The sequence below is a fragment of the Tasmannia lanceolata genome, unplaced genomic scaffold (genome assembly GCF_043159265.1).
Source record: "Tasmannia lanceolata isolate RefF3 unplaced genomic scaffold, GAP_Taslan_0.1 ptg000015l, whole genome shotgun sequence".
NCBI classification, from domain to species: Eukaryota; Viridiplantae; Streptophyta; class Magnoliopsida; order Canellales; family Winteraceae; genus Tasmannia; species Tasmannia lanceolata.
In genome coordinates, this window is record NW_027518692.1 from 61220148 (window position 1) to 61241709 (window position 21562).

At 38.9% G+C, this 21562-nt stretch overlaps 2 protein-coding genes across 3 annotated transcripts; one reads left to right on the top strand and one right to left on the bottom strand.

The window, feature by feature from the left end:
* LOC143892838 (transcription factor TCP24-like) lies at window positions 1-21053 on the top strand. 2 transcript variants are annotated; one of them, XM_077397740.1, is made up of 6 exons: window positions 1-493; window positions 658-893; window positions 975-1037; window positions 1171-1238; window positions 1372-2998; window positions 20824-21053. In XM_077397740.1, the coding sequence occupies exon 5, from the start codon at window positions 1695-1697 to the stop codon at window positions 2952-2954; it is 1260 nt and encodes a 419-aa protein (XP_077253855.1). In that variant the 5' UTR covers window positions 1-493; window positions 658-893; window positions 975-1037; window positions 1171-1238; window positions 1372-1694; the 3' UTR covers window positions 2955-2998; window positions 20824-21053. The 2 variants fall into 2 exon arrangements, with proteins under 2 accessions (XP_077253855.1, XP_077253856.1); XM_077397741.1 differs by having other exon boundaries at window positions 975-1032.
* LOC143892126 (uncharacterized) lies at window positions 19190-19741 on the bottom strand. The gene has a single exon (XM_077396588.1). It carries the CDS (start codon window positions 19739-19741, stop codon window positions 19190-19192), a length of 552 nt encoding a protein of 183 aa, XP_077252703.1.
* Window positions 21054-21562: the final 509 nt, after the last annotated feature.

The following is a 21562-nucleotide window of genomic DNA, read 5'->3' on the forward strand; positions in this document are numbered from 1 at the left end:
GAGGGAAACGGCGCATTGTCCCTCCTGCTGGGATGGGATTTCAGGTGCGTAGAACAACGAGCTTTCGCTTAGATTTCGGATAAATACCGCACTCTTTTTTCGTCTTTTCGATTTCTCCACAGATCTCTCGCTCCTCAATAATCTCGAGAAGGGAGAAAAAATTTTTAATAAGAGAGAGGAGAGATTCGAGGAACATTTGGAAAGAAATTCGCCGATTTTAGAGCAAAAAATCCTTCAAATTTGGGAAAAATCAGGTTCAAGGCGGTTTCTTGTCTGGAGCAGTTGAAAACGGTCTTTTAACTGAGGATTTTGTTAGATCTCTCACAGCTTATTAACTGATTTTACTGAAAGGGAGTTCAGAGTAGAAATTTGAAGCTGGAATACTAGCTGACTCAAAAACAACACAAGAAATACGCGCTCGTATCTGCGGTTTTTATTTGTTTGAAGAGAAATATTTGAGTAGGAGGTGGAGAAATGCGGATTCAACGTGATGGTAAGTTGAGATAATCGATTTTTCTTTTCAGGTCTTTTAGCTGTTTTGAAGCAATGTTTTGAGTTGAATTTGTAAGGAGACGGCTAAAAAAAATCAGATCTCCGATACTTGTAAGGAACTAAGTTACCTTTTTTCTACTTCTTTTTATTTGTTTCATGATTCAGGGATCGATCTTTGAACTAGGGATCCTGATTGAAGCTGCAGGCACGGATCTGCGAGCTTTTAGTTGTTCTCAGATCGATTTTGGTAGCTAACTATCCAGATCGGAAGAGAATAACGTGAGTACACCAACTTTAGAGCTGTTCATCGACTCAAACCTTCATGATTTCAGATTTTCACCTTCGGGAAGCTTTCCTAAGTATAAAGATATGAATCGTGGTTGAAAACGCATAAATTTAAGGTTAGATCATAAGCGTTTTTCTACTAGTTCCCTTTCCGTTAAATATCCGAGAAATTTAACATTATTTTAGCTATGTTTCAGCTTAAACCTAAAACAAGAAACTCAGATCGGAGCTTAAATTAATGGCCTGAAATTCAAGGCGAGGTGAGCCTTTTTTTTTTTTTTCCTCTTCTTGGATAAAAAAGAAAGGAAGAAAAGAAAAGGATTATGTTTACATCTTAGTTCTTGATAAGTTTCTAAAAAATTCCTCATTTCCTCCACATTTGATGACCGTCAGGTAGCTGATATCTTGCAGCAAAAAGCTAAAGGTCAGAAGAGCTGGAAATAGCAGGAATTAACGCAAAGGTAAGTTTTTTTTGGCCTTTGCTTTCGTCATCTTTAAAGCTAGGGTTTTGAGATCCTTTTTTTACGTTTACTGAACCGTTCGATCTCGATCTCGATCGCTTTAATTAAGCATCCGATCCTCTTCTCTTCTCAGCGCTGAGCGATTTCTGCAAGAAAGCAAAGATAAGAAGAAAGAAAGCACAGCTCATCTATCCAGGCGTGCTTTTGAAAGTACTGCAAAAAGCTTAAACGGAGAGCTGACAATTTCCGGCCTCGAATGCTAACATATCCTTTTATCACCAGTAAAAGTACTGAAACCCTACCAATCAATACAAAGGACTGCACCATCTGCACGCAAAGACTCTAATTCAGCTGCATAGCAGGAAATCTCTTTTCTTCTTTTCTTCTGTGGTGGAAAAGTAAAAGAAGAAAAATCCAGATCTCGTTCTCGTTTTATGGGAACGGTATGAAAGAGGCATGGAGGTGAAGGATATCCATTTGGAGGCTAACAAGCGGTGGAGGATTGGGAACGGGAGGAACGAAGGGAAGATAGGGCAAAGAGAGGGCGAGCAGTACCAAGATGAAAACGAGGAAGACGGGGTAGCAGGTGGTGAGAAAGGTAGGGTTTTGGCTTGGCATTCGTCGAGGATTTTTAGGGTTTCTCGAGCTTCGGGTGGCAAAGATCGACACAGCAAGGTTGTGACTGCGAAAGGGCTGAGAGACCGTAGGGTTCGGCTCTCGGTGTCCACAGCTATTCAGTTCTATGACCTCCAAGACCGTTTGGGCTACGATCAACCAAGCAAAGCTGTAGAATGGCTGATTAAAAAAGCAGCTGATGCCATCGCTGAGCTTCCGTCGCTGGACGGTGCCTTCCCGTCAACTCCAAAGCAAACGAGCGATGAGAAAAGGGCTGAAGATTCAGAAATTGGATTCGAACCCGTGGCTGAGAAAGAACCCACAAATTATCAGCAGCATCAGCATCAGCTTCTTTCTTTGACGAAATCCGCTTGCAGCAGCACTTCAGAGACTAGCAGGGGTTCGGTATTATCTCTCTCCCGAACGGAGAACCGTGTCAAGGCCAGAGAACGCGCGAGGGGAAGGGCCGCCAAGGAAAAAGAGTCATATGCTCAGCAACAGAACCCAAACCCTAATTCCCAAAGCTCTTTTACGGAACTTCTCACCGGCGGTAGTAACAGCTCCATCACTGCAGCCCAACAGAACACTAATCCTGATTTCGTTCACAAGCAGTTCCACCATTTCCCTTCAGCTCCTATGGATTACTTTGGCCAGGCACATTTCACAGCGCCACCACCGAGAACCCAACACCCTTCTAGCCTTTCCAGCCAAACCCACTTGGGAAACCCTCTCAGCATGGTGCCGCTCAATGCCGCAACAATGGCGGATCATCCGGAGCTCCAACAATTCTCATTCATGCCGGATCATCTCATCCCCGTCGCAGCCACCGATTACAACCTGAATTTCTCAATCTCTTCCAGCCTTGCTAGCTTCAATAGGGGGACCCTTCAGTCCAATTCACTATCTACATTTCCTCACCTACAAAGGTTTCCTTCTCCAGTCGAAGGAGCCAACATGCCATTCTTCATCGGAGCCACCGCTCCTCCCACCACTGCCACTGTAGGGGCGAATCAGTTCCCAATTGGTTTTGATAGTCGCTTGCAGCTCTTTTACGGTGATGGGTGCAGACACTCAGATTTAAAGGGGAAAGAGGAGAGCTGAAACCATGGCCGTGGTGAAACCATCTATCGCTTTCTTCGTTGCAGGTACGGTGCTCACTTTTTAATCCACTTATCTTAACTAAATCCATTCTTTAATAATGTTCTTTTTGGCTTCTTCTCATTGGTTTTACTGCTTTTAATGAGGAACCCAATGTTGCTACTGCTGGCTACGGCCTTTTGGCTAATCGGTAATATTTATTACCGGTATCATGTCATGTTTTTGTCTTGCTTTCCTACATTGAATGCTGTGAAGATTGATAGATCATAGACGGGTGTCTTGTATGATCATTTGCTCGACCTTTTCTCGTTATAAGGCTTGTGGCGTTAGGCCAGGTGTCGAACAGTTGCTGGAAGGCAGCAACTTTGCCTTAAAATCGCTTCAATTCCTTCATCAGACGTGAAGCAAGTCAAACAACACATGAAGTGAAAGAATGTAATAAAAAAACGTTGCCCTAACGCACACGGTATAAACAGAACGACGGACAAAACCGTGTTCTCAACCAGATCACGGGAGGATGTAAACTTCCAAACATACTACTACCTGTAGAACTTGGAATATTTACCTCGTAGAATAGTGGTGAATAAAACTTTTAAGTAGCCAGCTCGGTGGAGATAAGCCAAGTAGTTATCTCGTAGAGTAGTGGTAAGTAGTGTTTTGGTTGTCAACTACCTAAAGTAGTAGGGGAAGTGTCATTACCAATAGAGACAAGAGAGAAAGAGAAAAAAATTAATCCCTAAGATTCTTCTTTTGGTGGTTTTTTTGCCTTTGATAGTAGTTTGCTGGTATACCACATCACTAGAGGAGACAAGAAGGAGACAAGTCAAGTGGTCTCCTGGCACTTTGAAACTTCACATTCAACCAAAGAGAGTATTTTGCTGACATGGCGGCCAAAAACCACAAAAAAAACCCAAGAGAAACATTAGCATTAGGTCTGTTTGTTACTGGAGAGGTGCATGAGTACAAGGAAGCTTTTGTTACATGATATTTTGTTATTGAATACTTTAAAATGTATCTTCATATTTGTATTTGGTATGATAAAAATGTATTTCTATTGGATTGAGTGACCTCTTATGCAATACCTATGCGATTGAACATAGTATAACTTTCACTTGTAGGCTTATAGCATTGAACACAGTATGACATTCACTTAGGTTTAGCATTCCAAAAGTAGCCAATTCTAAGGGTTTGCGAACTTTAGTTGCGTGAAGCAGGAGAAGAGAAATGTGAGCACCAACGACATTTATACATAAAATGATATTGAATAATGTCATACTTTGAAATATATTTGTATTTACTATTTAGTAAACTAAGGAACATACATATATAGAAATTAGTATAGATTCAGATTTTGAAAATGAAAAGAGCTAAATTTTTTTGAACTAGTAATTTATAAATAAAAGACACATTCAAGATAATGAGGCCAAGGTAAGTACCCAACAACAATGAACGAAGACCAACCAAACTGAAAAAATACATAATGGGCATCGGGTGCCACACAACGAAAGATAAGCAAGATATTCCAAATTGGCAAAAAACCCGCCCGATTGTTTTTTCACAATGAATGTGTGTAAGAAGAGACACTCAAGAGTTGATGGGTATCTTTTGAATTCAAATATCCACACTATAAGTGATGTTTTGGATATCTTTTAAGAGTTTTTATATGGTGCCCGACCGTCAAAATCAGACGGTCTAGGTGGCAAAACACCTGCCATCTGATTTTGATTTGGTCAAAACACCAAATTCTCATCTTTTAAAATATCCACACTGCAAGTTGGCACGGGAGATTTGGGGTGGCCTTTTGAATAGATTTGGTATTTCTTGGGTCTTCCCTAAGGATCTTATTGATGTTTTGAATGGTTGGCTACTGGTCCCTTGGAGCAGTAAAGGTAAGATTTTGTGGACTATTTCCTTCCTCGCGGTTATTTGGGTGGTGTGGAAAGAGACAAATGATAGGATATTTAAGGGTAGTGCAAAGAGTGCTTCTTATTTGTTTACTAAGGTATTGACTTTGACTAAGTCTCATTCGAGTTTTCAGTTTGTCTCTGCCTATGATCTATGGCAAGGGTGGGGCGAGGTTTGTTATATCATCGAGAGGAGTCCATTGATTATTCAGGTTTGGAAACCCACATCTAGTGGTTTTTTAAAGCTCAATATTGATGGCTCTAGCCTCGGTAGTCCAGGTCCAACAGGTATAGGGGAGTTCTTAGGGATGTCGAAGGAGTGGTGAGGTGGGCTTTTGAAGTCCCTATTTGTATAGCTGAATCTAATGAGGGGTGCACACCGTCCATAAAGGGATAAGCTACTTGCGGGAGAAGATCCTAATAATGTAGTGGTGGAAGAGGACTCCTTGAATGTCATCCGATGGTTATCCGGTTCTCATCTACCCCCTGGAGATTTGCTGCCTTCTTCAATGAGATAAAAATATGGTTTGCTCTTCTAGTATTTCCTTCCATCATATCAGGAGATCAGCGAATGGGGCTGCGGATAGGTTAGCTAGGTCCGGGGCTCTCAAGGAGGATTTTGAGATCTTTGATTTCCTTCCCCCTTAATTTTGTTTGGTCCTTGCTTTTATTTGTCTTCTTTGTATATTGTTGTCCTCTCTCATCTTGTATTGGACCATCTTGGTCTTTTTTAATGAATTATTTTACCTTTTAATTAAAAAAATAAAAAATAACCCACACTATAATTCAAATATCAAATTAACTAAGCAGTAAATTACTGCCGATAAATTGTAGCAACTTGCCTTTTATTAGATAATAAGCCAAAAGAATAAGATTTGCGATCAAAATACATTAAATCTAGGTTGATTACACTTCAAAAACCGTGTAGAAATCAGCAACAAATGATCTCTGAAAGTTGGAGTTTCTTTCTCCAAGAAAACCTCATGAAAAGAATTTGCCGAAAATTCCATAAAAAAGATCTGTAGCATCTTTCTCTTATTCCAATATGTCAAAAGCCCTTTGAAACTATAGTCCCGATTACATATATGTTTCTTCCTTCTTGTTGGTCCAATCAAAGTTCTAATAACATAGCATATTCAATAAAAAAGTATAAACCATAACTTACTTACTAGGCTACTCTTCGAAAATAATTGTAGTCTTAATACTAAAACGTTTTTACTGCCGACTTCAAATAGATTATTCTAACCTTGTGAATAGTACCATGAAAAGTGCCATTAATAGTGAATATTGTCGTGAACATAACATGAATAGTATCGTGGGAGTTGAGTGGGCCATCTTTTATTCGAATTCACTTAAAGTTACTTGAGTAAAACTTAAATAAAATACCCATTAAGCCTCAATGATATACATTGTAAAAAACATTTAAAATACTATAACTAAAATAAAACGTCACTTTGGTACGATGGACCCCAATTGTGCCAAAAATTGTCTCACATATAGTCCCAACTTTTCTCTTCCTTCACTCATAGAACTACTGAAACATGAATAATAGCCCTGCAAGAGTGTGCTACATCAGGAGGCAGGATTTTCCCCATAAACTATCTGATAGTGTTAAGGGAATCACCTTCAATCTAGATTTTAGGTAGAACATACCTAGATATGAGTTTAGCACCATTCCAAACTACCAATACTTTTGCCTCACCAGCATCCACATGACCTTAAGGACCTCCAAAACTAACCAATCGGATAATAGGGTAATAATGTTAACCGAGAGACAAACTCTACTACTTCTGTCAAAATTGAGTGTAATCCACACTTCATCAGGAGCATGCCCAACATTAGGAGTCTTGGTTTGGAGAGAGTACTTGGCACATACAGATATTCAATCTTGAATAGTATCCGAAATTCCAAATTCTGAAAAAGATGCGATTTTGAGGCCCTCTCAGATACTCTTACAATGATCCAATTATTTACTTTATACAAACTCTTTCTTCGCCTAGTAATCTTTCATTTCAAATTACCAAAAATTTTGAAAGTAACATAAGTTTTCAAAGATAATCTGACCATTTGCTACTATCTCCCTTTCTCTACCATACCCTCAGCGCACCGACAATTAAAACATCACATATGCCTGAACAAACTCCAAATAGACAAAAGAAATAAATCCATCTTTGAGAAGATCAATGAAATTGAATAAATAGATGAAAGGGGGGATTTCATAGGAGTACCAAGTAAAACGTAATCACAAAAGTTGGCAACATTTCTCTATTAATCGGTCCCTTGTTAGAATTTTCTCATGGAGAACACACCACAAGAAAGCACTCCTAGTAAAATAAGCCAAAGAATTTTGAATTTTGAGAAAGCTAGAAAAGTGATCCCCATTTGATTAGCCCCTATGGTAAGATTTAGCCTAGAATACCCCACATTGATCACGCCTCCAAGTAAACTCATCCCTGTATGCACTGGGTTATAAATATAGGTCTTGTAGCCGACCCCAACTAGTTTAGGACAAAGGCTTAGTTGAGTTGTAGCTTTTGGATAGTCTGGAAGATTTCCTCAGAGACCCTAAGGAAAGTCCCTTCTCAACGTCATGCATTGCTTGAACGGAACTCATGTGTTCCCATGGAGATTTGATGAGCTATTTGAGGAGATTAAAGACATCTTGGGGAGTTCGAGTCAAGGTTACCAGGGCGGGAATCGAAAGCGGGCTTTGATTCGGGATTCGAAAGCGGGAATCGAAGGCTCCTGGGATGGTTGGAAGCGGGAATCGTGGGTTTGCCAGAGAGTCGACGGAGATTCACCGGGGAATCATCGGGGAATCGCAAGAGATTCGCCGAGGAATCGCCGGGAGTCGTTGGGGAGTTGGGATTCACTGGGGATTCGCAGGGATTCGCCTGGGAATCGGGGTTTCCATAAATTGGGAATCGAGGTTCGTCGGAATCGATTCGGGATTCCTCAGAATCGGGAAATCGAATCGAATCACGATTCCGATTCGCGATTCCCCACCCTCAGGTACGAATCCTGCTTCCCTAGTTTGAGTATATCCTTTTGCCATATAAGAAGATCTGCAAATGGGGTGGCGCATAGGCTAGCCAAAGAGGGGGTCCATCCGGTGTCACTTGAGCAGTTCGATTTTTACTGTCGTATGTTTTCTTTGATTCTTTAGTCTCATGTATTTTATTCTTTTCATGTATCTTCCTTGCTTTCTTCATTCTTATTTGTATTCGACCATCTCGGTCTTTTAATTTGAATGAAATTTTATCCATACAAGAAAAAGGAAAACCCCTTTCATGGAGATCCAAACTCAGGATTCTGAGTGTACTAGTGGTGGAGGAGATAAAGAGCTAGGAAAATGACTTCGATATAGATGGACTACCAAATTCTTTGATCTACATGTCCTAGATTGATTATCTGACGACATGAATGATCCACAAATGTTACAAACATATTCCACTTGTTGGGCAAGCTCACATATATATTTTTTAGAGGTGATTCAGACGTCATGCAAGCCCCTTTTGGATTCCAAATGTCATGCGAGCCCTTTTTTGGGATTCCAAATGTTCTTTATTGTTTTTCTTTTAGTTATAGGATTTTAAATGAGTCTTTAACATGCCTCTTATAGTCATAGATATAGGGCCTTTTGCCCATCAAAATAGCTTAACTTCTTTGAGTTATGAGTGTTTTAAATAGGTACACATATGTATTACAAATTTTTGTAAGTGGGAGTAAGGCTTTAAGTCATCAAGAGAATAGTTTAGTCTTGAGGGTATTATGTGTTTGATATAAATACTTTATGTTCAGTCTGTAAGACATTACACACACTTTCACGTTAATATTTAGAGCTTCTTGGAGAAAATCCCTCTTGTTCTTCTTCTTTGTTGAGATGCCAAAGAAACTCATGGCGTGAAACCTTGAGATATGTATAGATTACTGCTTATTACTTGTCACATATTATTTCTACTAATTTTCTCCCTTCTTTTTCTTTGTTGTTCCCATAAACCACCTTCACGTGAACCCCAAACCACTATTACTCTTTCCCAAAATCTCTCTTGCATTATTTCTTACCTTGTTCTACCCATCTCTCATCACTCTAAGCCCTACACCTACTTCTCCATACCTCATATACGTCCAACTATACCTAACCCTTAACCACCTCCGATACCTCACTCATGTCTATCTTCTAATCCACAAAACACCCATTATAAAAATTTACCTACCTTAGAAACATCATTCAATTCTATATCTACCTAGCGTCCTTTCCAATTTGTCACAAATCTAATTTTACACCTTCCCTACATACATCTACAACTTCATAACATGTGTCTGCATACCTCTAAACCTATCCAAAATCCGTCTTGGGGATGCAAAATCTTCTCCACATGCAAATTGCTATTGTTTTGAGGCCTTGTGAGATTTTGTACATAGGACTGAAATACATTCTGATTTGGAATCGTACAGATCAATAAGTAATAAGCCGACCCCAACTAGTTGGAGACAAAGGCTTAGTTGAGTTGAGTTGAGTTGAGTACAGATCGATAAATAATAAGTAGGAATGCTAGACACAGGCCTTTATTATGGCCTTTATTTTAGAGGTAAAGATATTGAGACTTGCCAAATGATTTGCCCTTATTTACTTTTTTGGCTTGTTACCTCAACAAATGCAAGTAAGATATTGATATGAAATGTTTGATTTAGAGTGGCCTTGGTGAAGATAATACTGTCATCGACATACTATAGGTAGGAGATTGAAGGGTTGTTGGGGCAAACCTTAATGCCCTTAATAATTGCATTCTTTCGCATACCCTATGTTTTTGGCTATTAGGACAAATAGAAATGGAGATAGTAGATTTCCTTGTAAGATTTCACAAGGGAAAAAAGTGGCCCTATTGCCCATCATTGATGATTATGGAGAAGTGAACCAGAAAAAACACACCAGTTAGTCCATTTTCTTCATCTGAGTCTAAAATCCATATTTTCTAAGGTCCATAGGATTAACGGTCATGGTCTTTCTCTAGGACAAATTCTAGGAGCATATCATACTAGCCAAATTTTTCTCGTTGAGTTAACTTTATTAGCTCCATGGTCATGCATGTTGCTATAAGAAACCTATCCTTATATACCGTAGTATTGAGCAGTATATTTTTTACAGAATATTTATTTACTGATTGATATAAGATTTAATTTTGTGTGTTACAAACGTATTTTAGAAGTTGACTTATTTTATCTTATTGGTTATAGTAGCTTTCTTAATTTATCTTAATAGTTATCTATTTTTACTTTTTAGTTATTTTATTTGGAAAGTATCAGTTAGAAAGTAACGTGAGAGGAATTTGGGAGAATACAAAAAACGATTGTAACTTTCTATTGACAGACATCAGTGAAAAATAGTTTCCTTCCCCTATTCTTCTCTTGTGCTTGATGCTATCCTCATGGAAGTGAGATCATTTGAGTCTCTTACAAGCGCCGTATTAATTGATATCAGAGCCGATGATTTTCGGCTTGCGTATAGATAATCGATTATGGCAGATGGAACCAGACAGAAACAAATTGAGACGGAATCGAAACTCCATTCTATTGCAATTTAAAACTGCAAAAGACCGTCTCCCATCACTCGGAAGATCTCACAAAGTTGTGTGAATCTGTTGAGACCCAGAATGATGATGTTTCTTGTTTGGAATCTTTGACTACAAACCAGTTTACATAGATTCTATGATGCTTGGGAGCGACTACCATTCAGACCGCACCCGCTGATTGAGAAATTGGAGGCAACACTATTGATCAAAGTGAGGTTGTTTTCCACGAATCTCGGCTCCTCCTTTAGGTATTTTTCAACCCCGCTATGCAAATATTGACTTTCCCAAATTTGCAAGCGATGATCCGAAGGGTTGGGTTTATCGTTGTGACAAATTCTTTAATTCAATGGTTCCAATGATTTAAGCACACTCATAGATTAGTTTCTTGGCCAGTCTCCAAAAAACAATTTGTCTACGTTTTGGACCACGAGCCCATTGGAGATATTATGAGGCTTCGAAAAACTGGGACAATTGTATCATATCAGGAAAGCTTTGAAAATTTATCCGGTAAAACCGAAGGTCTTCTTGAACAATTTTTTGTAAGTGTGTTCCTTGCTAGACTCAAGGATGAGATTCGATCGGGTGTACAATTGCTCAATCCTAAAACTTTGGATCAAGCCATTGAGCTTGCCGGGTTACATGAGGAATCAGTTGATGCTATTACTTGTCATCCTCGATCCCCACCTAAACCTGCTCTACTGCCTTCACCGCTAGGTCTGAAACCTCAATTTGGTGGTAACAATGGCCTTCCTCCCATCAAACACCTCACTGAAAAGCTAGTGATAGAATACTGAGAAAAAGGCCTCTGCAATAACTATTATGAATAGTTCGTACCGGGACACCGTTGTAAGCGACCCCAACTATTTCTATTAGAAGTATGTGATAACGACGAGGTTGAAGCAGAAATGAAAGATACTGATCTTTCATCTAAAGAGGTTCTACCTGTGATTTACAGATATTTGTGCAAGCTCTCACAAATTCGCTGTCATCCCCAACTATGCGTATTAGGGGGTTTCTAAAAAAATGTTGGTTATGATCCTTGTGGATTGAGGGAGCACGCATAACTTCCTGGACCCACGAGTGGTGAAACGAGCCGGTTGTGTTATGCATAAAACAAATCCCTAGCCAATGACTGTTGCAAATGGTACCCGACTTTTTAGTAAAAGAATCTGGCATGAATTTCAGTGGACGATGCACGGAAATAACTTTTGCGCTAAGGCGTGTTTATTGCCACCAGGCGGCTGTCACATAGTTTTGGGGGTACAATGGTTGGCAACGCTAGGCCCAATAATGTGGGATTTTAGAAACTTACGCATGGTGTTTTCTCGAGGCGTTCAAAATTTTATTTTACGGGGTTCCACGTCAAGTGATGTTCAGATGGTACTCTCAGCAGCCGAGCAGGGTTCTATAGTAATCTAAGTAAGGATTGGTAGCATAGTTATACACACTACAGGTAGCGGATGGGGTTACAGATTTTGTCTAGATGATGCCACCTGAGAATGCTAGCAGGACTTGCAGCAACATTTTTTAGATTTAAGACCTTGAGGACAAGGTCATCTTGAAGGAGAAGGGAATATGATACAAACATATATTAGTAGATGTCTTATTTTGTCTTAGTGGTTATAGTAGCTTTCTTATTTTATCTTAGTAGTTATCTATTGTTATCCTTTAATTATTTTATGAGGAAAGTATCCGTTAGGAAAATAATGTTAGAGGAATCTTGGAGAATACAAAAAGATTGTAACTTTCTATTGACATCAATGAAAAATTGTTTCCTTTCCCTATTCTTCTCTTGTTCTTGAGGTTTTCCCCCTTGGAACTGGGATTATTTGAGTCTCTCTTCCAAGCGCCATATTCTTGTGATAAATAGAAATACATAAAAACTGCAAAATTAATAAAAACAAGAAAATGGATAATTTTAATTCCTCTTTTTTTAAAAAAATTTGTAGTAGTCATTTTGAGAGCACATCTGTGGCACACAAAATTTTCTTCAATAGAGTGATATATGGAAAAATTAATCTACTCGAGTTTAACTAGGGAACTACATCAAAACTGTACAAGAGTTGCAACAAATGAGATGTGTAATCTATGGTTCTCCATGAAGTCATGAATCTGGAGTGTAGATGAATCTTAGAATAAAAATACTATAAGGGCCCGTTTGGACGCTGAGAAGATTTTGATTTTGATTTCTCACATTTGCAGCCCATTTTGCGTTGTGATTTGGATCTAGATCAAATCCTTGGATTTCCAAATCAGCGACTGACTGAAAAAAAAAATCAGATTTCCAAATATGTTGTGGAAATAAGTAATTGGAAATCCATAGATCTTGCAGTTTCATTCACCCTCTTTGCTCCTCAACCTTTCCACTCCCGTAGGAAGTTCCCCCTTCCCTCTCTTGTCTCCCTCAACATGAGCTGGCTGATCTATTCATTTTGTATTCAATACTCAATTCCAAATCCAAATACAAAATATGAGGTATCCAAATGGGCCCTAAGAGAATTTAGAACGAATTTTCGTATTTATCCATTAAAAAACGAATTTTCATATTTTTCAACCTAAATAATTTAAAATGCTATATTTCTAGTAAAAGAGTAAGTTGATGGCACTCTTAATGTTATCAGGGTGATACTGGTTCTGTTGGTAGGAATGAGGGGTGACGTGGGCTGCAAGGCAAGGAGTTTTGGAAACTTCCAAATCTCCCAAAAGTATCTAACGTCTCTTTCTAAAATTAGGAAAAGAAAGGAAGCAGCATCTTTTTAATTCAAAGCAATTTCTATTTGAGTCTGGTTAAATTAATGAACTTAGTTATTTATTGCTTTTTAGGACTTTAGGTGGTAGTAGTTGATTTAGAAAGTAGAGTTTTACTTGGAGAAGAAGTTAGTGTTTTATAAAAACCTATGTGCAAGGGTTGTTGCACAGTTCATGTTTGTTTTATGAAATAAAGAAATTCTTCTTTCTTAGTAGAGAAGTTATTTATCTTGTTCTTAGTGGATTCGACGAGCACCCTTTGTGGATTCAAAGGTTTATTCCGATCGATGTTAACATTGATCAACCTCGACTCATTCTTCGCACTTCCGACTACGCCATGTGGTATTAAAGCCCAGCTACTTTCCATGGCTTCCCATGAAGAACGAGAAAATCAAGAAACTGTGACGGTAGAGATGTTCAATTCTCTACAAGCTACCGTTAATCAAATAGCAGAGCAATTGGCACGGTTAAATCCTGTTGAGTGCGAGCAACCCCAAATCGACGACGGTGATAGGCGACGACACGCTCAAGCTCTACCAAGAGTTCCCCGCACGGGCCCTAGAGATACGTATTTTTAAGACGACGATTATTCTAGCTAGGAGGAATTCGAAGAAATCATCCATCCAAGACATGCTCGTGATCATGTTTCGCAAGCCATGGCTCGTGATCACGAATATCGTATTAAGGTGGATTTGTCCAAATTTAACGGTCAGCTACACATCGAAGATTTTCTTGACTGACTCGCTGCGGTCGAAAGATTTTTCAACTATATGGAAGTTCCTAAGGAAAAGAAAACAAAGCTTGTGGCGATCAAGCTTAAGAGAGGTGCTTCGGTATGGTGGGAGCAACTCCAACTCTCTCGTACGAGGATGGGAAAGCGACCAATCCGGACTTGGGCACGGATGCGTCAAATCCTTCGTGAGAGATTTCTTCCCATTGATTATGATCAGATGCTCTTTCAACAATACCAGAATTGTCGTCAAGGTGATAGATCAGTTCGAGATTATACGGAAGAGTAATACTGGCTATCGTCTAAAAATGATATTTCGGAGACTGAGGCACAACGAGTGGCACGCTACAAAGGAGGTCTTCATCATGCGATCTATGATCAAATCGCCCTCCACCCAATTTGGACACTGTCTGAGGCGGTAAAGATGGCAGAACAAGTTGAGACTATGCTTAACCGTTCGACCCGTATGGATTTTTATGAGAGTCAAACCGTTGTAGAGACATCGCAAATGGCGATTCCGACGGCGAAAGAGAAGGCGGTTTGGATCTTCCTGTTGGGATAAACAAGTCTACCCAAGCATTCCTGACACGAGGAAGAGGACGCGAAGATGTTCCTATTACTTCTACAACGACCCAAAATTCAGGACGGGATCCGTAGGAGTCACAATTCGAACAGCAGATCATATGCTACAAGTGCAACCAAGTGGGTCACAAATCCAATGAGTGTCCCAAACGTGGTCGGCATACTACAAATCTAGTCGTTGGTGACGGACATGAAGAAGATGAAGAAGAGCATGAAGAGGAACAAAATACAGAAGATTCCATTCCAACTACTTGTGCTCCAGGACGATCCTTGGTGATGCATCGTGTTATGTGCACCTCGAAAGTAGAGGAATTTACGCAACGCAACAACCTCTTCAGATGCAAGTGTATGGTCAACGAAAGGATTTGCAACGTCATCATTGATGGAGGTAGCATGGAGAATTACGCATCAAAGGGCATGGTGAAGAAACTGAAGTTAAAGACAGAAAACCACCCTATTCCCTACAAGCTCTGTTGGATTTCAAAGGGTAAAGAAAAGAAGGTAACTGAACGTTGTCGTATTCCTTCTGAAATTGGTCCTTGGGGAGAGATAATGTCTTTGTTGTTCGTCAAAACAACAAGAGTTATGCACTTCAACCATTGGCGGATGAGAAGGACACCAAGGCTTCTCAAGTGGAGAGGCAATCATGTTTGACAATAAAAGAATCCGTTGCCAAATCCAAGAAGAAAGTGATTCGTGATGGCACCAAAAGGAAACAAAAGAGGCCTACTCCGCCTACAACTAAGTACAATGTTAAAAAAGAAAAGCATCGGCGTTGTAAGGTCTTTGAAGTTGGAGAGGCTAGGACGGCATTGCCAATGAACATGAACTCGAGGTCGAGTTCTCCTCAAGTGGGGGGAATGACGTGGGCTGCAAGGCAAGGAGTTTTGGAAACTTCCAAATCTCCCAAAAGTATCTAACGTCTCTTTCTAAAATTGGGAAAAGAAAGGAAGCATCATATTTTTAATTAAAAGCAATTTCTATTTGAGTCTGGATAAATTAAGGAACTTAGTTTTTTATTGCTTTTTAGGACTTTAGGTGGTAGTAGTTGATTTAGAAAGTAGAGTTTTACTTGGAGAAGAAGTTAGTGTTTTATAAAAACCTGTGTGCAAGGGTTGTTGCACAGTTCATGTTTGTTTTATGAAATAAAAAAATTCTTCTTTCTTGGTAAAGAAGTTATTTATCTTGTTCTTCGTGGATTCGAAGAATAGCTCTTCGTGGATTCGACGAGCGCCCTTCGTGGATTCGAAGGTTTATTCCGATCGGTGTTGAAATTGATCAACCTCGACTCGTTCTTCGCGCTTCCGGCTACGCCAAGGGGTCTGAAATTGCTATGTCAGACATTATAGCTACGAAATTCTTATGTCTAAAGCTTTAAAGATTATTTAATCGCTAGTTTCAAAGTTTAGGTTTGCAAACCAGTCAGGTATTGGATTCGTTTTCAAAAATAAAAGAAAAACCTTTCACATATTGGAAGCAATTAGTAGACTGCAGTTTACACAATAATTGCACCCGAACTGCAAGTAGGTTACACACCAAGCTAATCCTAAATTCCTCGATTGTATATATCCATAACCTCCCAATGTCACATAATTTTCAAACTTGGCCAACAATTTCAGTTATCAGGTTTTATGATTTCATAAACTACTGTGACATAAAAAAATGCAAACAGTTTATTTTGGTGTCAAAAGATAAATTAAAAATAGCCATTCAAAAAAAATAATACTGCCATTGATGTTCTTTTCTTTAATGGCGCTGCCATTGATTATCTTGCAACCCCGTATGTTCCAAGTACTCGAGTACTTGATGGTCACTTATAAATCTTGAAGATACACGGTTAAAAGGCTCATGTAGAGCTCCACTAGAACACAATTTTAACACAAATAAAAGACTTTTATATATTAAAAACAATTTACAACAGTACCATTTAAAAAAAAAAAAAAAAAAAAAAAAAACCTTACAACAAATTTGTTGTTCTTTTCCTTTTTCCTTAGAATCTTTACATTTCTTCTCCTTGAATTTTAAGTTTACAATATCTACATAAATCACTACATACTTATAGGCACAAGACACTCTTAAAATAGATAAATACATTAAATACCATGCTGTAGTCCCGTGAGACTTTAGGCATCCTAAGCAACATCATAGGAGTTCTGCATTGACTCTTTGGTAATCTAACCAGGATATTAAGAACTCTAGAAAATATAAAATGACTTTTACATTTTCCACAAATAATAACTATCGTAGAAGATGGAGCTGAAGAAGAATATGGAGAGTAGGGGGAGTCTCATCCTCATCATTTTCTTCAATTTCACCACCATGAGGATATTTATTTTTATTCACATCTACAAAATTGATTTTTTCTTTTCACTTTGATTTCAAACCCAAGATTCTTCTTCATTAAACACAACTTTTACGCTTTTGAACTTTCACTATACCCAACAATGATGCATTTTTCAGATTTATAGTTCAACTTTCTTCTTGTTTCATCCAGCAAGTGAGAGTAGGCAATACTACCAAAAACTCTTAAGTGACCAACACAAGGGTTATGACCACTCCAAGCTTCTTGAGGAGTCATATCTTGAACACTTTTTTTGATGCCCTGTTCAAGAGATAGATGGCACATGCAACGGCTTCCGCACAAAATATATTAGGCGTTTCTTTGGCTTTCAACATACATCTAGCTAATTCCATAATCATCCGATTCGTCCTTTCGGCTACACCATTTTGTTGAGGTGTGTATTGAGTGGTAAGTTGATGCCGAATCCCATTCTCTTTCAAGAAATTCTCAAACTCATGGGAAACATATTCAAGAGATAGATTGCACATACTCTAATACCACTATGTTGGAATGAAACCAACTAGGTCGAAGGAAGATGTGATTCGAGAGTTTTCTTGATGCCAAAGGCACAAAGAAAGTAGGCCAAGTTGTTATACTACTCAATACCCTTCAAATTTCACTAAAATGGCTTATATATGAAGAAGGTACATGATCCAAAACCTACCCTACCCTACATTCTGAATCCGAGATTAATTAGACTTAACTAATCTTAGCTTCCCTAAGCTACCAATGACCCATTAACAAAGGTAAAGTAAATGTCTTAGATAATTCCAAAACAAAGAAACTAAGTCCCTAGGCCATTAACTCCCACAAAATGTGTTCTAATGTGGTCAAGTGCATATAGCAAGCTCTCAATGCAATATTTAAAGTACAAAGTTCCAAGGAAGTCCAAGTGGTCAAGCTTCTTTCCAACAAGGATAGTTGTGATGTAATCTACTCTTCTTCTTCTTTTTGTTCAAGATGCTTCAAACATGAACTGATTTGGCTTCGAAATGGTTGCACAAGCCTTCTTTCAAGAAGGCACCCTAGGAAAAACAACATAATTCTATTCTCATCACCTCTCCTTTCTCTCCTTTTCTTCTCCCACAGTTACACACTCACCTAGGATTCTCTTTCATTTTCCTTTTCCAATTTGGAAACTATTTCTTATTATAAATTACTCTCTCCAAAATTGGTAAGGTAACATAAAAAAGTGGGTGACAATACCATTTCCCTTTCTATAAACAAAGGAAACCGACCAAAATTGAACAGATAGAGTACTCTTCTATGAAATGGATATAGTGTCTTTATGTATTGTGTATCTGAATCTAGATATGGGTGTGGAGGGGTTGAGCCTCTAGCTCAATTGATAAAGTCTATGTTCTTTCACCCTGGGGTCGGGGGTTCTATTATTGTCGTATTCATCTGTTTGCTATTTTTTGAAGTTCATATCAACCTAGCTGTGGGTGTCGATATCCATTTGTGGCTATGATTCTTCAGTTACCTATTTATTCGTGTATCTTTGTACGCATGTATGTACATATGTGTCTATCAATGCTTGTTTCCTAGAATTAAAGGAAAAGGGGGAGGCAAAAACAAAATCATAATGGCAATGAAATCTTTGGTCTTTTTTCTTTCTTTTAACTGAAAAGAATCCTGTCCGGAAGAATACAAGAATTATTTTGCAGAATTTGAGCTCAAACTTGTGTGTTTTTGTCACTTTTCATAAAGTTATGGCGTATTACAAGTGTCCCTATTCGATGGTTATAATTGATCTTTAGGGCATAGACCAATCGATGCAAGGGTCCTCGTAGACAGACTGGATCAGTCACCAAAGGCCCGCACCTCTATTGTTCCTGCTTTTCTGTAAATCTCGTCCAAAACAAAAAAGAAGAAAGAAAAACAATTGGCTCAAATTATTTAGTTTCCAAAAGAACCCCGCTTGATAGTATACATGCATGTAAAAACATTTTATGCTTGAGTAATTGCTGGGATTTTGTCTCGTTTCTCGTAAGATATTAGTGGTTTATAGAAGAGAGGATGTGATAATTTTAGGAGTGGCCTTTTGTAGCTTTCTTGCTTGGACTAGGAGAGAGAGGTAGGGGAGTCCTGGGTTTAGAAACGGGATATAAGGTACCGTATTAATTTATGCAAAAAGAGAAGATGAGAAGAACTTGAACGTTGGAAGTGAGAGTAGTTTTTTTTTTTTTTTTATGATGATGATTAAGCTGGGGTTAGGCAAGACCCCCACCAGATATATTGAAGATAAGAAAGATACAAAGAGCAGGAACTCATCTATCCGATCCGAAGATAGAAGAGAAACCAAAAGGAAAGGGCTCAAAAGAGCATTACACAAAAGAAATACAAACATCAGAAACAGATTACAATCGCTGATAGAATTTTCCTCTCATGTCATCACAGAGAATTTGGTGAAGAGGTTCCGGAATACCTTCCAAAGGAATGTCAACCCCTTTGAATGGGCAGTTTCTTTTTGAGAGAAAATCCGCCGCTGCATTAGCTTCCCGCCAAATATGGGATATTTTCCAATTCATCCCTCCAAGCTTATGCCGAGCTTTGAAAATCTGGTCCAATTTCTTCCAAGGCGGGTCTGTTTTCTTGTTAATGGAGTCCACAGCAAAGGTGGAATCAGTCTCTATCCACAGATTTGATATTCCCAACTTTTCAGCCACTCCGATGCCTTCACAGATAGCTTGAATTTCCAGGGAAAATATCTCATCTTTATCAACAGAAATTGAGAAGATATGGATTACCTGACCTGAGGCATTTCTGATAATTCCTCCAATTCCACCTCCTTCATCAGTCAGAGAAGCATCCATGTTGAGTTTGAATTCATCCTCTTTAGGAGCTGTCCACTTACAGTACTTCACAGAGGTATTGATTGGGCAATGTTTGAAACCAAAGTTTCCCGCCATCTGTATGTTCCTATCGTCTTCAGAATCCGTTAAATTCAGGGAATTTACTCTGATTTTTGCATCTTCTAATACATCCCAAAGAATCTTTGTCTTGTGGGTACTCTTATTTTCAAACACCCTAAGATTTCGTTCCCTCCAGATTCTATAAATTGAGGAGGAGAAAGCTATTCTAAGTGAAAGTAGTTTTGTTTGGATGTCCACTGCTTTTGGGTTATGAGCATTTGATTATCTATTTGAAATCTGTTGCGCATGTCACTCACTTTGAAAAATAATATCTCTAGAAGGTCAAGACTAACTTATCAAATCATGCAAACATTGGTATAAACACTTTGAAAATGGAATCCCATCTAGAAAATAAAGACAACAGTGGAAATGGCCGTGGATTTGGTATTTTCACTTGTATTAATTGTGTTTCATGGGGATTCGAGCTCTCTTAATTACCTTTTTGTGAACGCGGCGCCAATAGTTGATCCCCGTCTTTTTAACAAAACGGATTCCCGATTTGCTAGCTCTTATCTCTTTGTAACTTGTAATTTGTTTACTATTTTCATTGTGTATGCATCGCATACATTTGTTGGGAGGCAGGTAGAACTCACCCTTGAAATATCTAGCCCTAAGGGATGGGCGTCCAAGTCCTTATAAGCCCTTCCACATACGGTCACTTTTCCAATGTGGGATCTTTGCTTTTGTGTGGAACCCCAAACAATCTCCCACTCCATGCGAAAGCAACGTGGGAACTACAAGATCTTCCCCGAGGGTGTTTTTCTCCATCCTCTAGGGTATTCAGAGGTTACCATGACCCGCCTGTAAGATCACTTGTTGGGACCCAAGTTGAACTCACCCTTAAAAGCTAACCATTAAGGGGAGGATGCCCAAAGTCCTTATAAGCCCCTTCATCTCCATTCACTTTTATGATGTGGGATCTTGCTTTCATGTCTGAATAATATTTTTTACCATTTTCTATACTATTCGATCTTGAACTTAATCCTCATCTGTTTCATAAAAAACCTGAAACCCCAAACCTTAATATCCATTTTAGTGGGGTGAAATTGACCCTTCTTTTTATTGATGAATCTCTGCAGGAGGCGAAGGTGGAAGAAGTGGGAACCATTGGGGAGAGTGCGCTGATAGCCTTCCTTTCCACCTCACTCAAGAAAATTGTTATTATTTCTCTTTATATGATGACTCATTTGCATTTTATATATGTATTTGATGATTTAAAAGTCGCTTTTATTTGAGGGATGCGTAGATTAAGTGCACCCCCAACTATGGTTCTTCATCGTTTATATTTATTCTAATTGGCTACTGATAATGGGACGACTCACTTTGTTGTACACTTCTCTGATTGGCTGTGAGAGCTGTTTGGGAATTGTAATAGCCTTTGACAGCTGGTTAAACAATGTACAGTGAGGTGAGTTCGTCTCATTATAAAAAAGAAAAGATAAAAAGGGTCTTGTTATCTCTCTAGGACGGATCTTTGATGGGTGCAGCAATTTTTGATAAATACATCCAAACTTAGTCTATTTTGCTATTGACGTAGAGATGTATAAATCTAAACATTTTCAAAGTGGGAGATGATTTTTTCAACCCCCAGGATTATGCACCCCCCTTGTAACGTGATTTGACGTCAAAAAGCATTAAAGTTTGCCCACAATTCACGTTAAAAGGGGTTGAAAAAAGAGCCCGGACGGGCATAATTCTCGGGTTTGGACCATGGAGATGTGTGATCGAATCCCACCCGGGCTTACCCGATGCGCGTGGTTTACGGGCTATTGCGCGCATCCGTAGGGAATAGTCCTACTTCAAAAGGGGGTGGGGGTT

Bases quoted from the DNA above. Each gene is read 5' to 3' on its own strand.
- LOC143892838 (XM_077397740.1), top strand. From the start codon at position 1,695: ATGGAGGTGAAGGATATCCATTTGGAGGCTAACAAGCGGTGGAGGATT.
- LOC143892126 (XM_077396588.1), bottom strand. From the start codon at position 19,741: ATGGCGGGAAACTTTGGTTTCAAACATTGCCCAATCAATACCTCTGTG.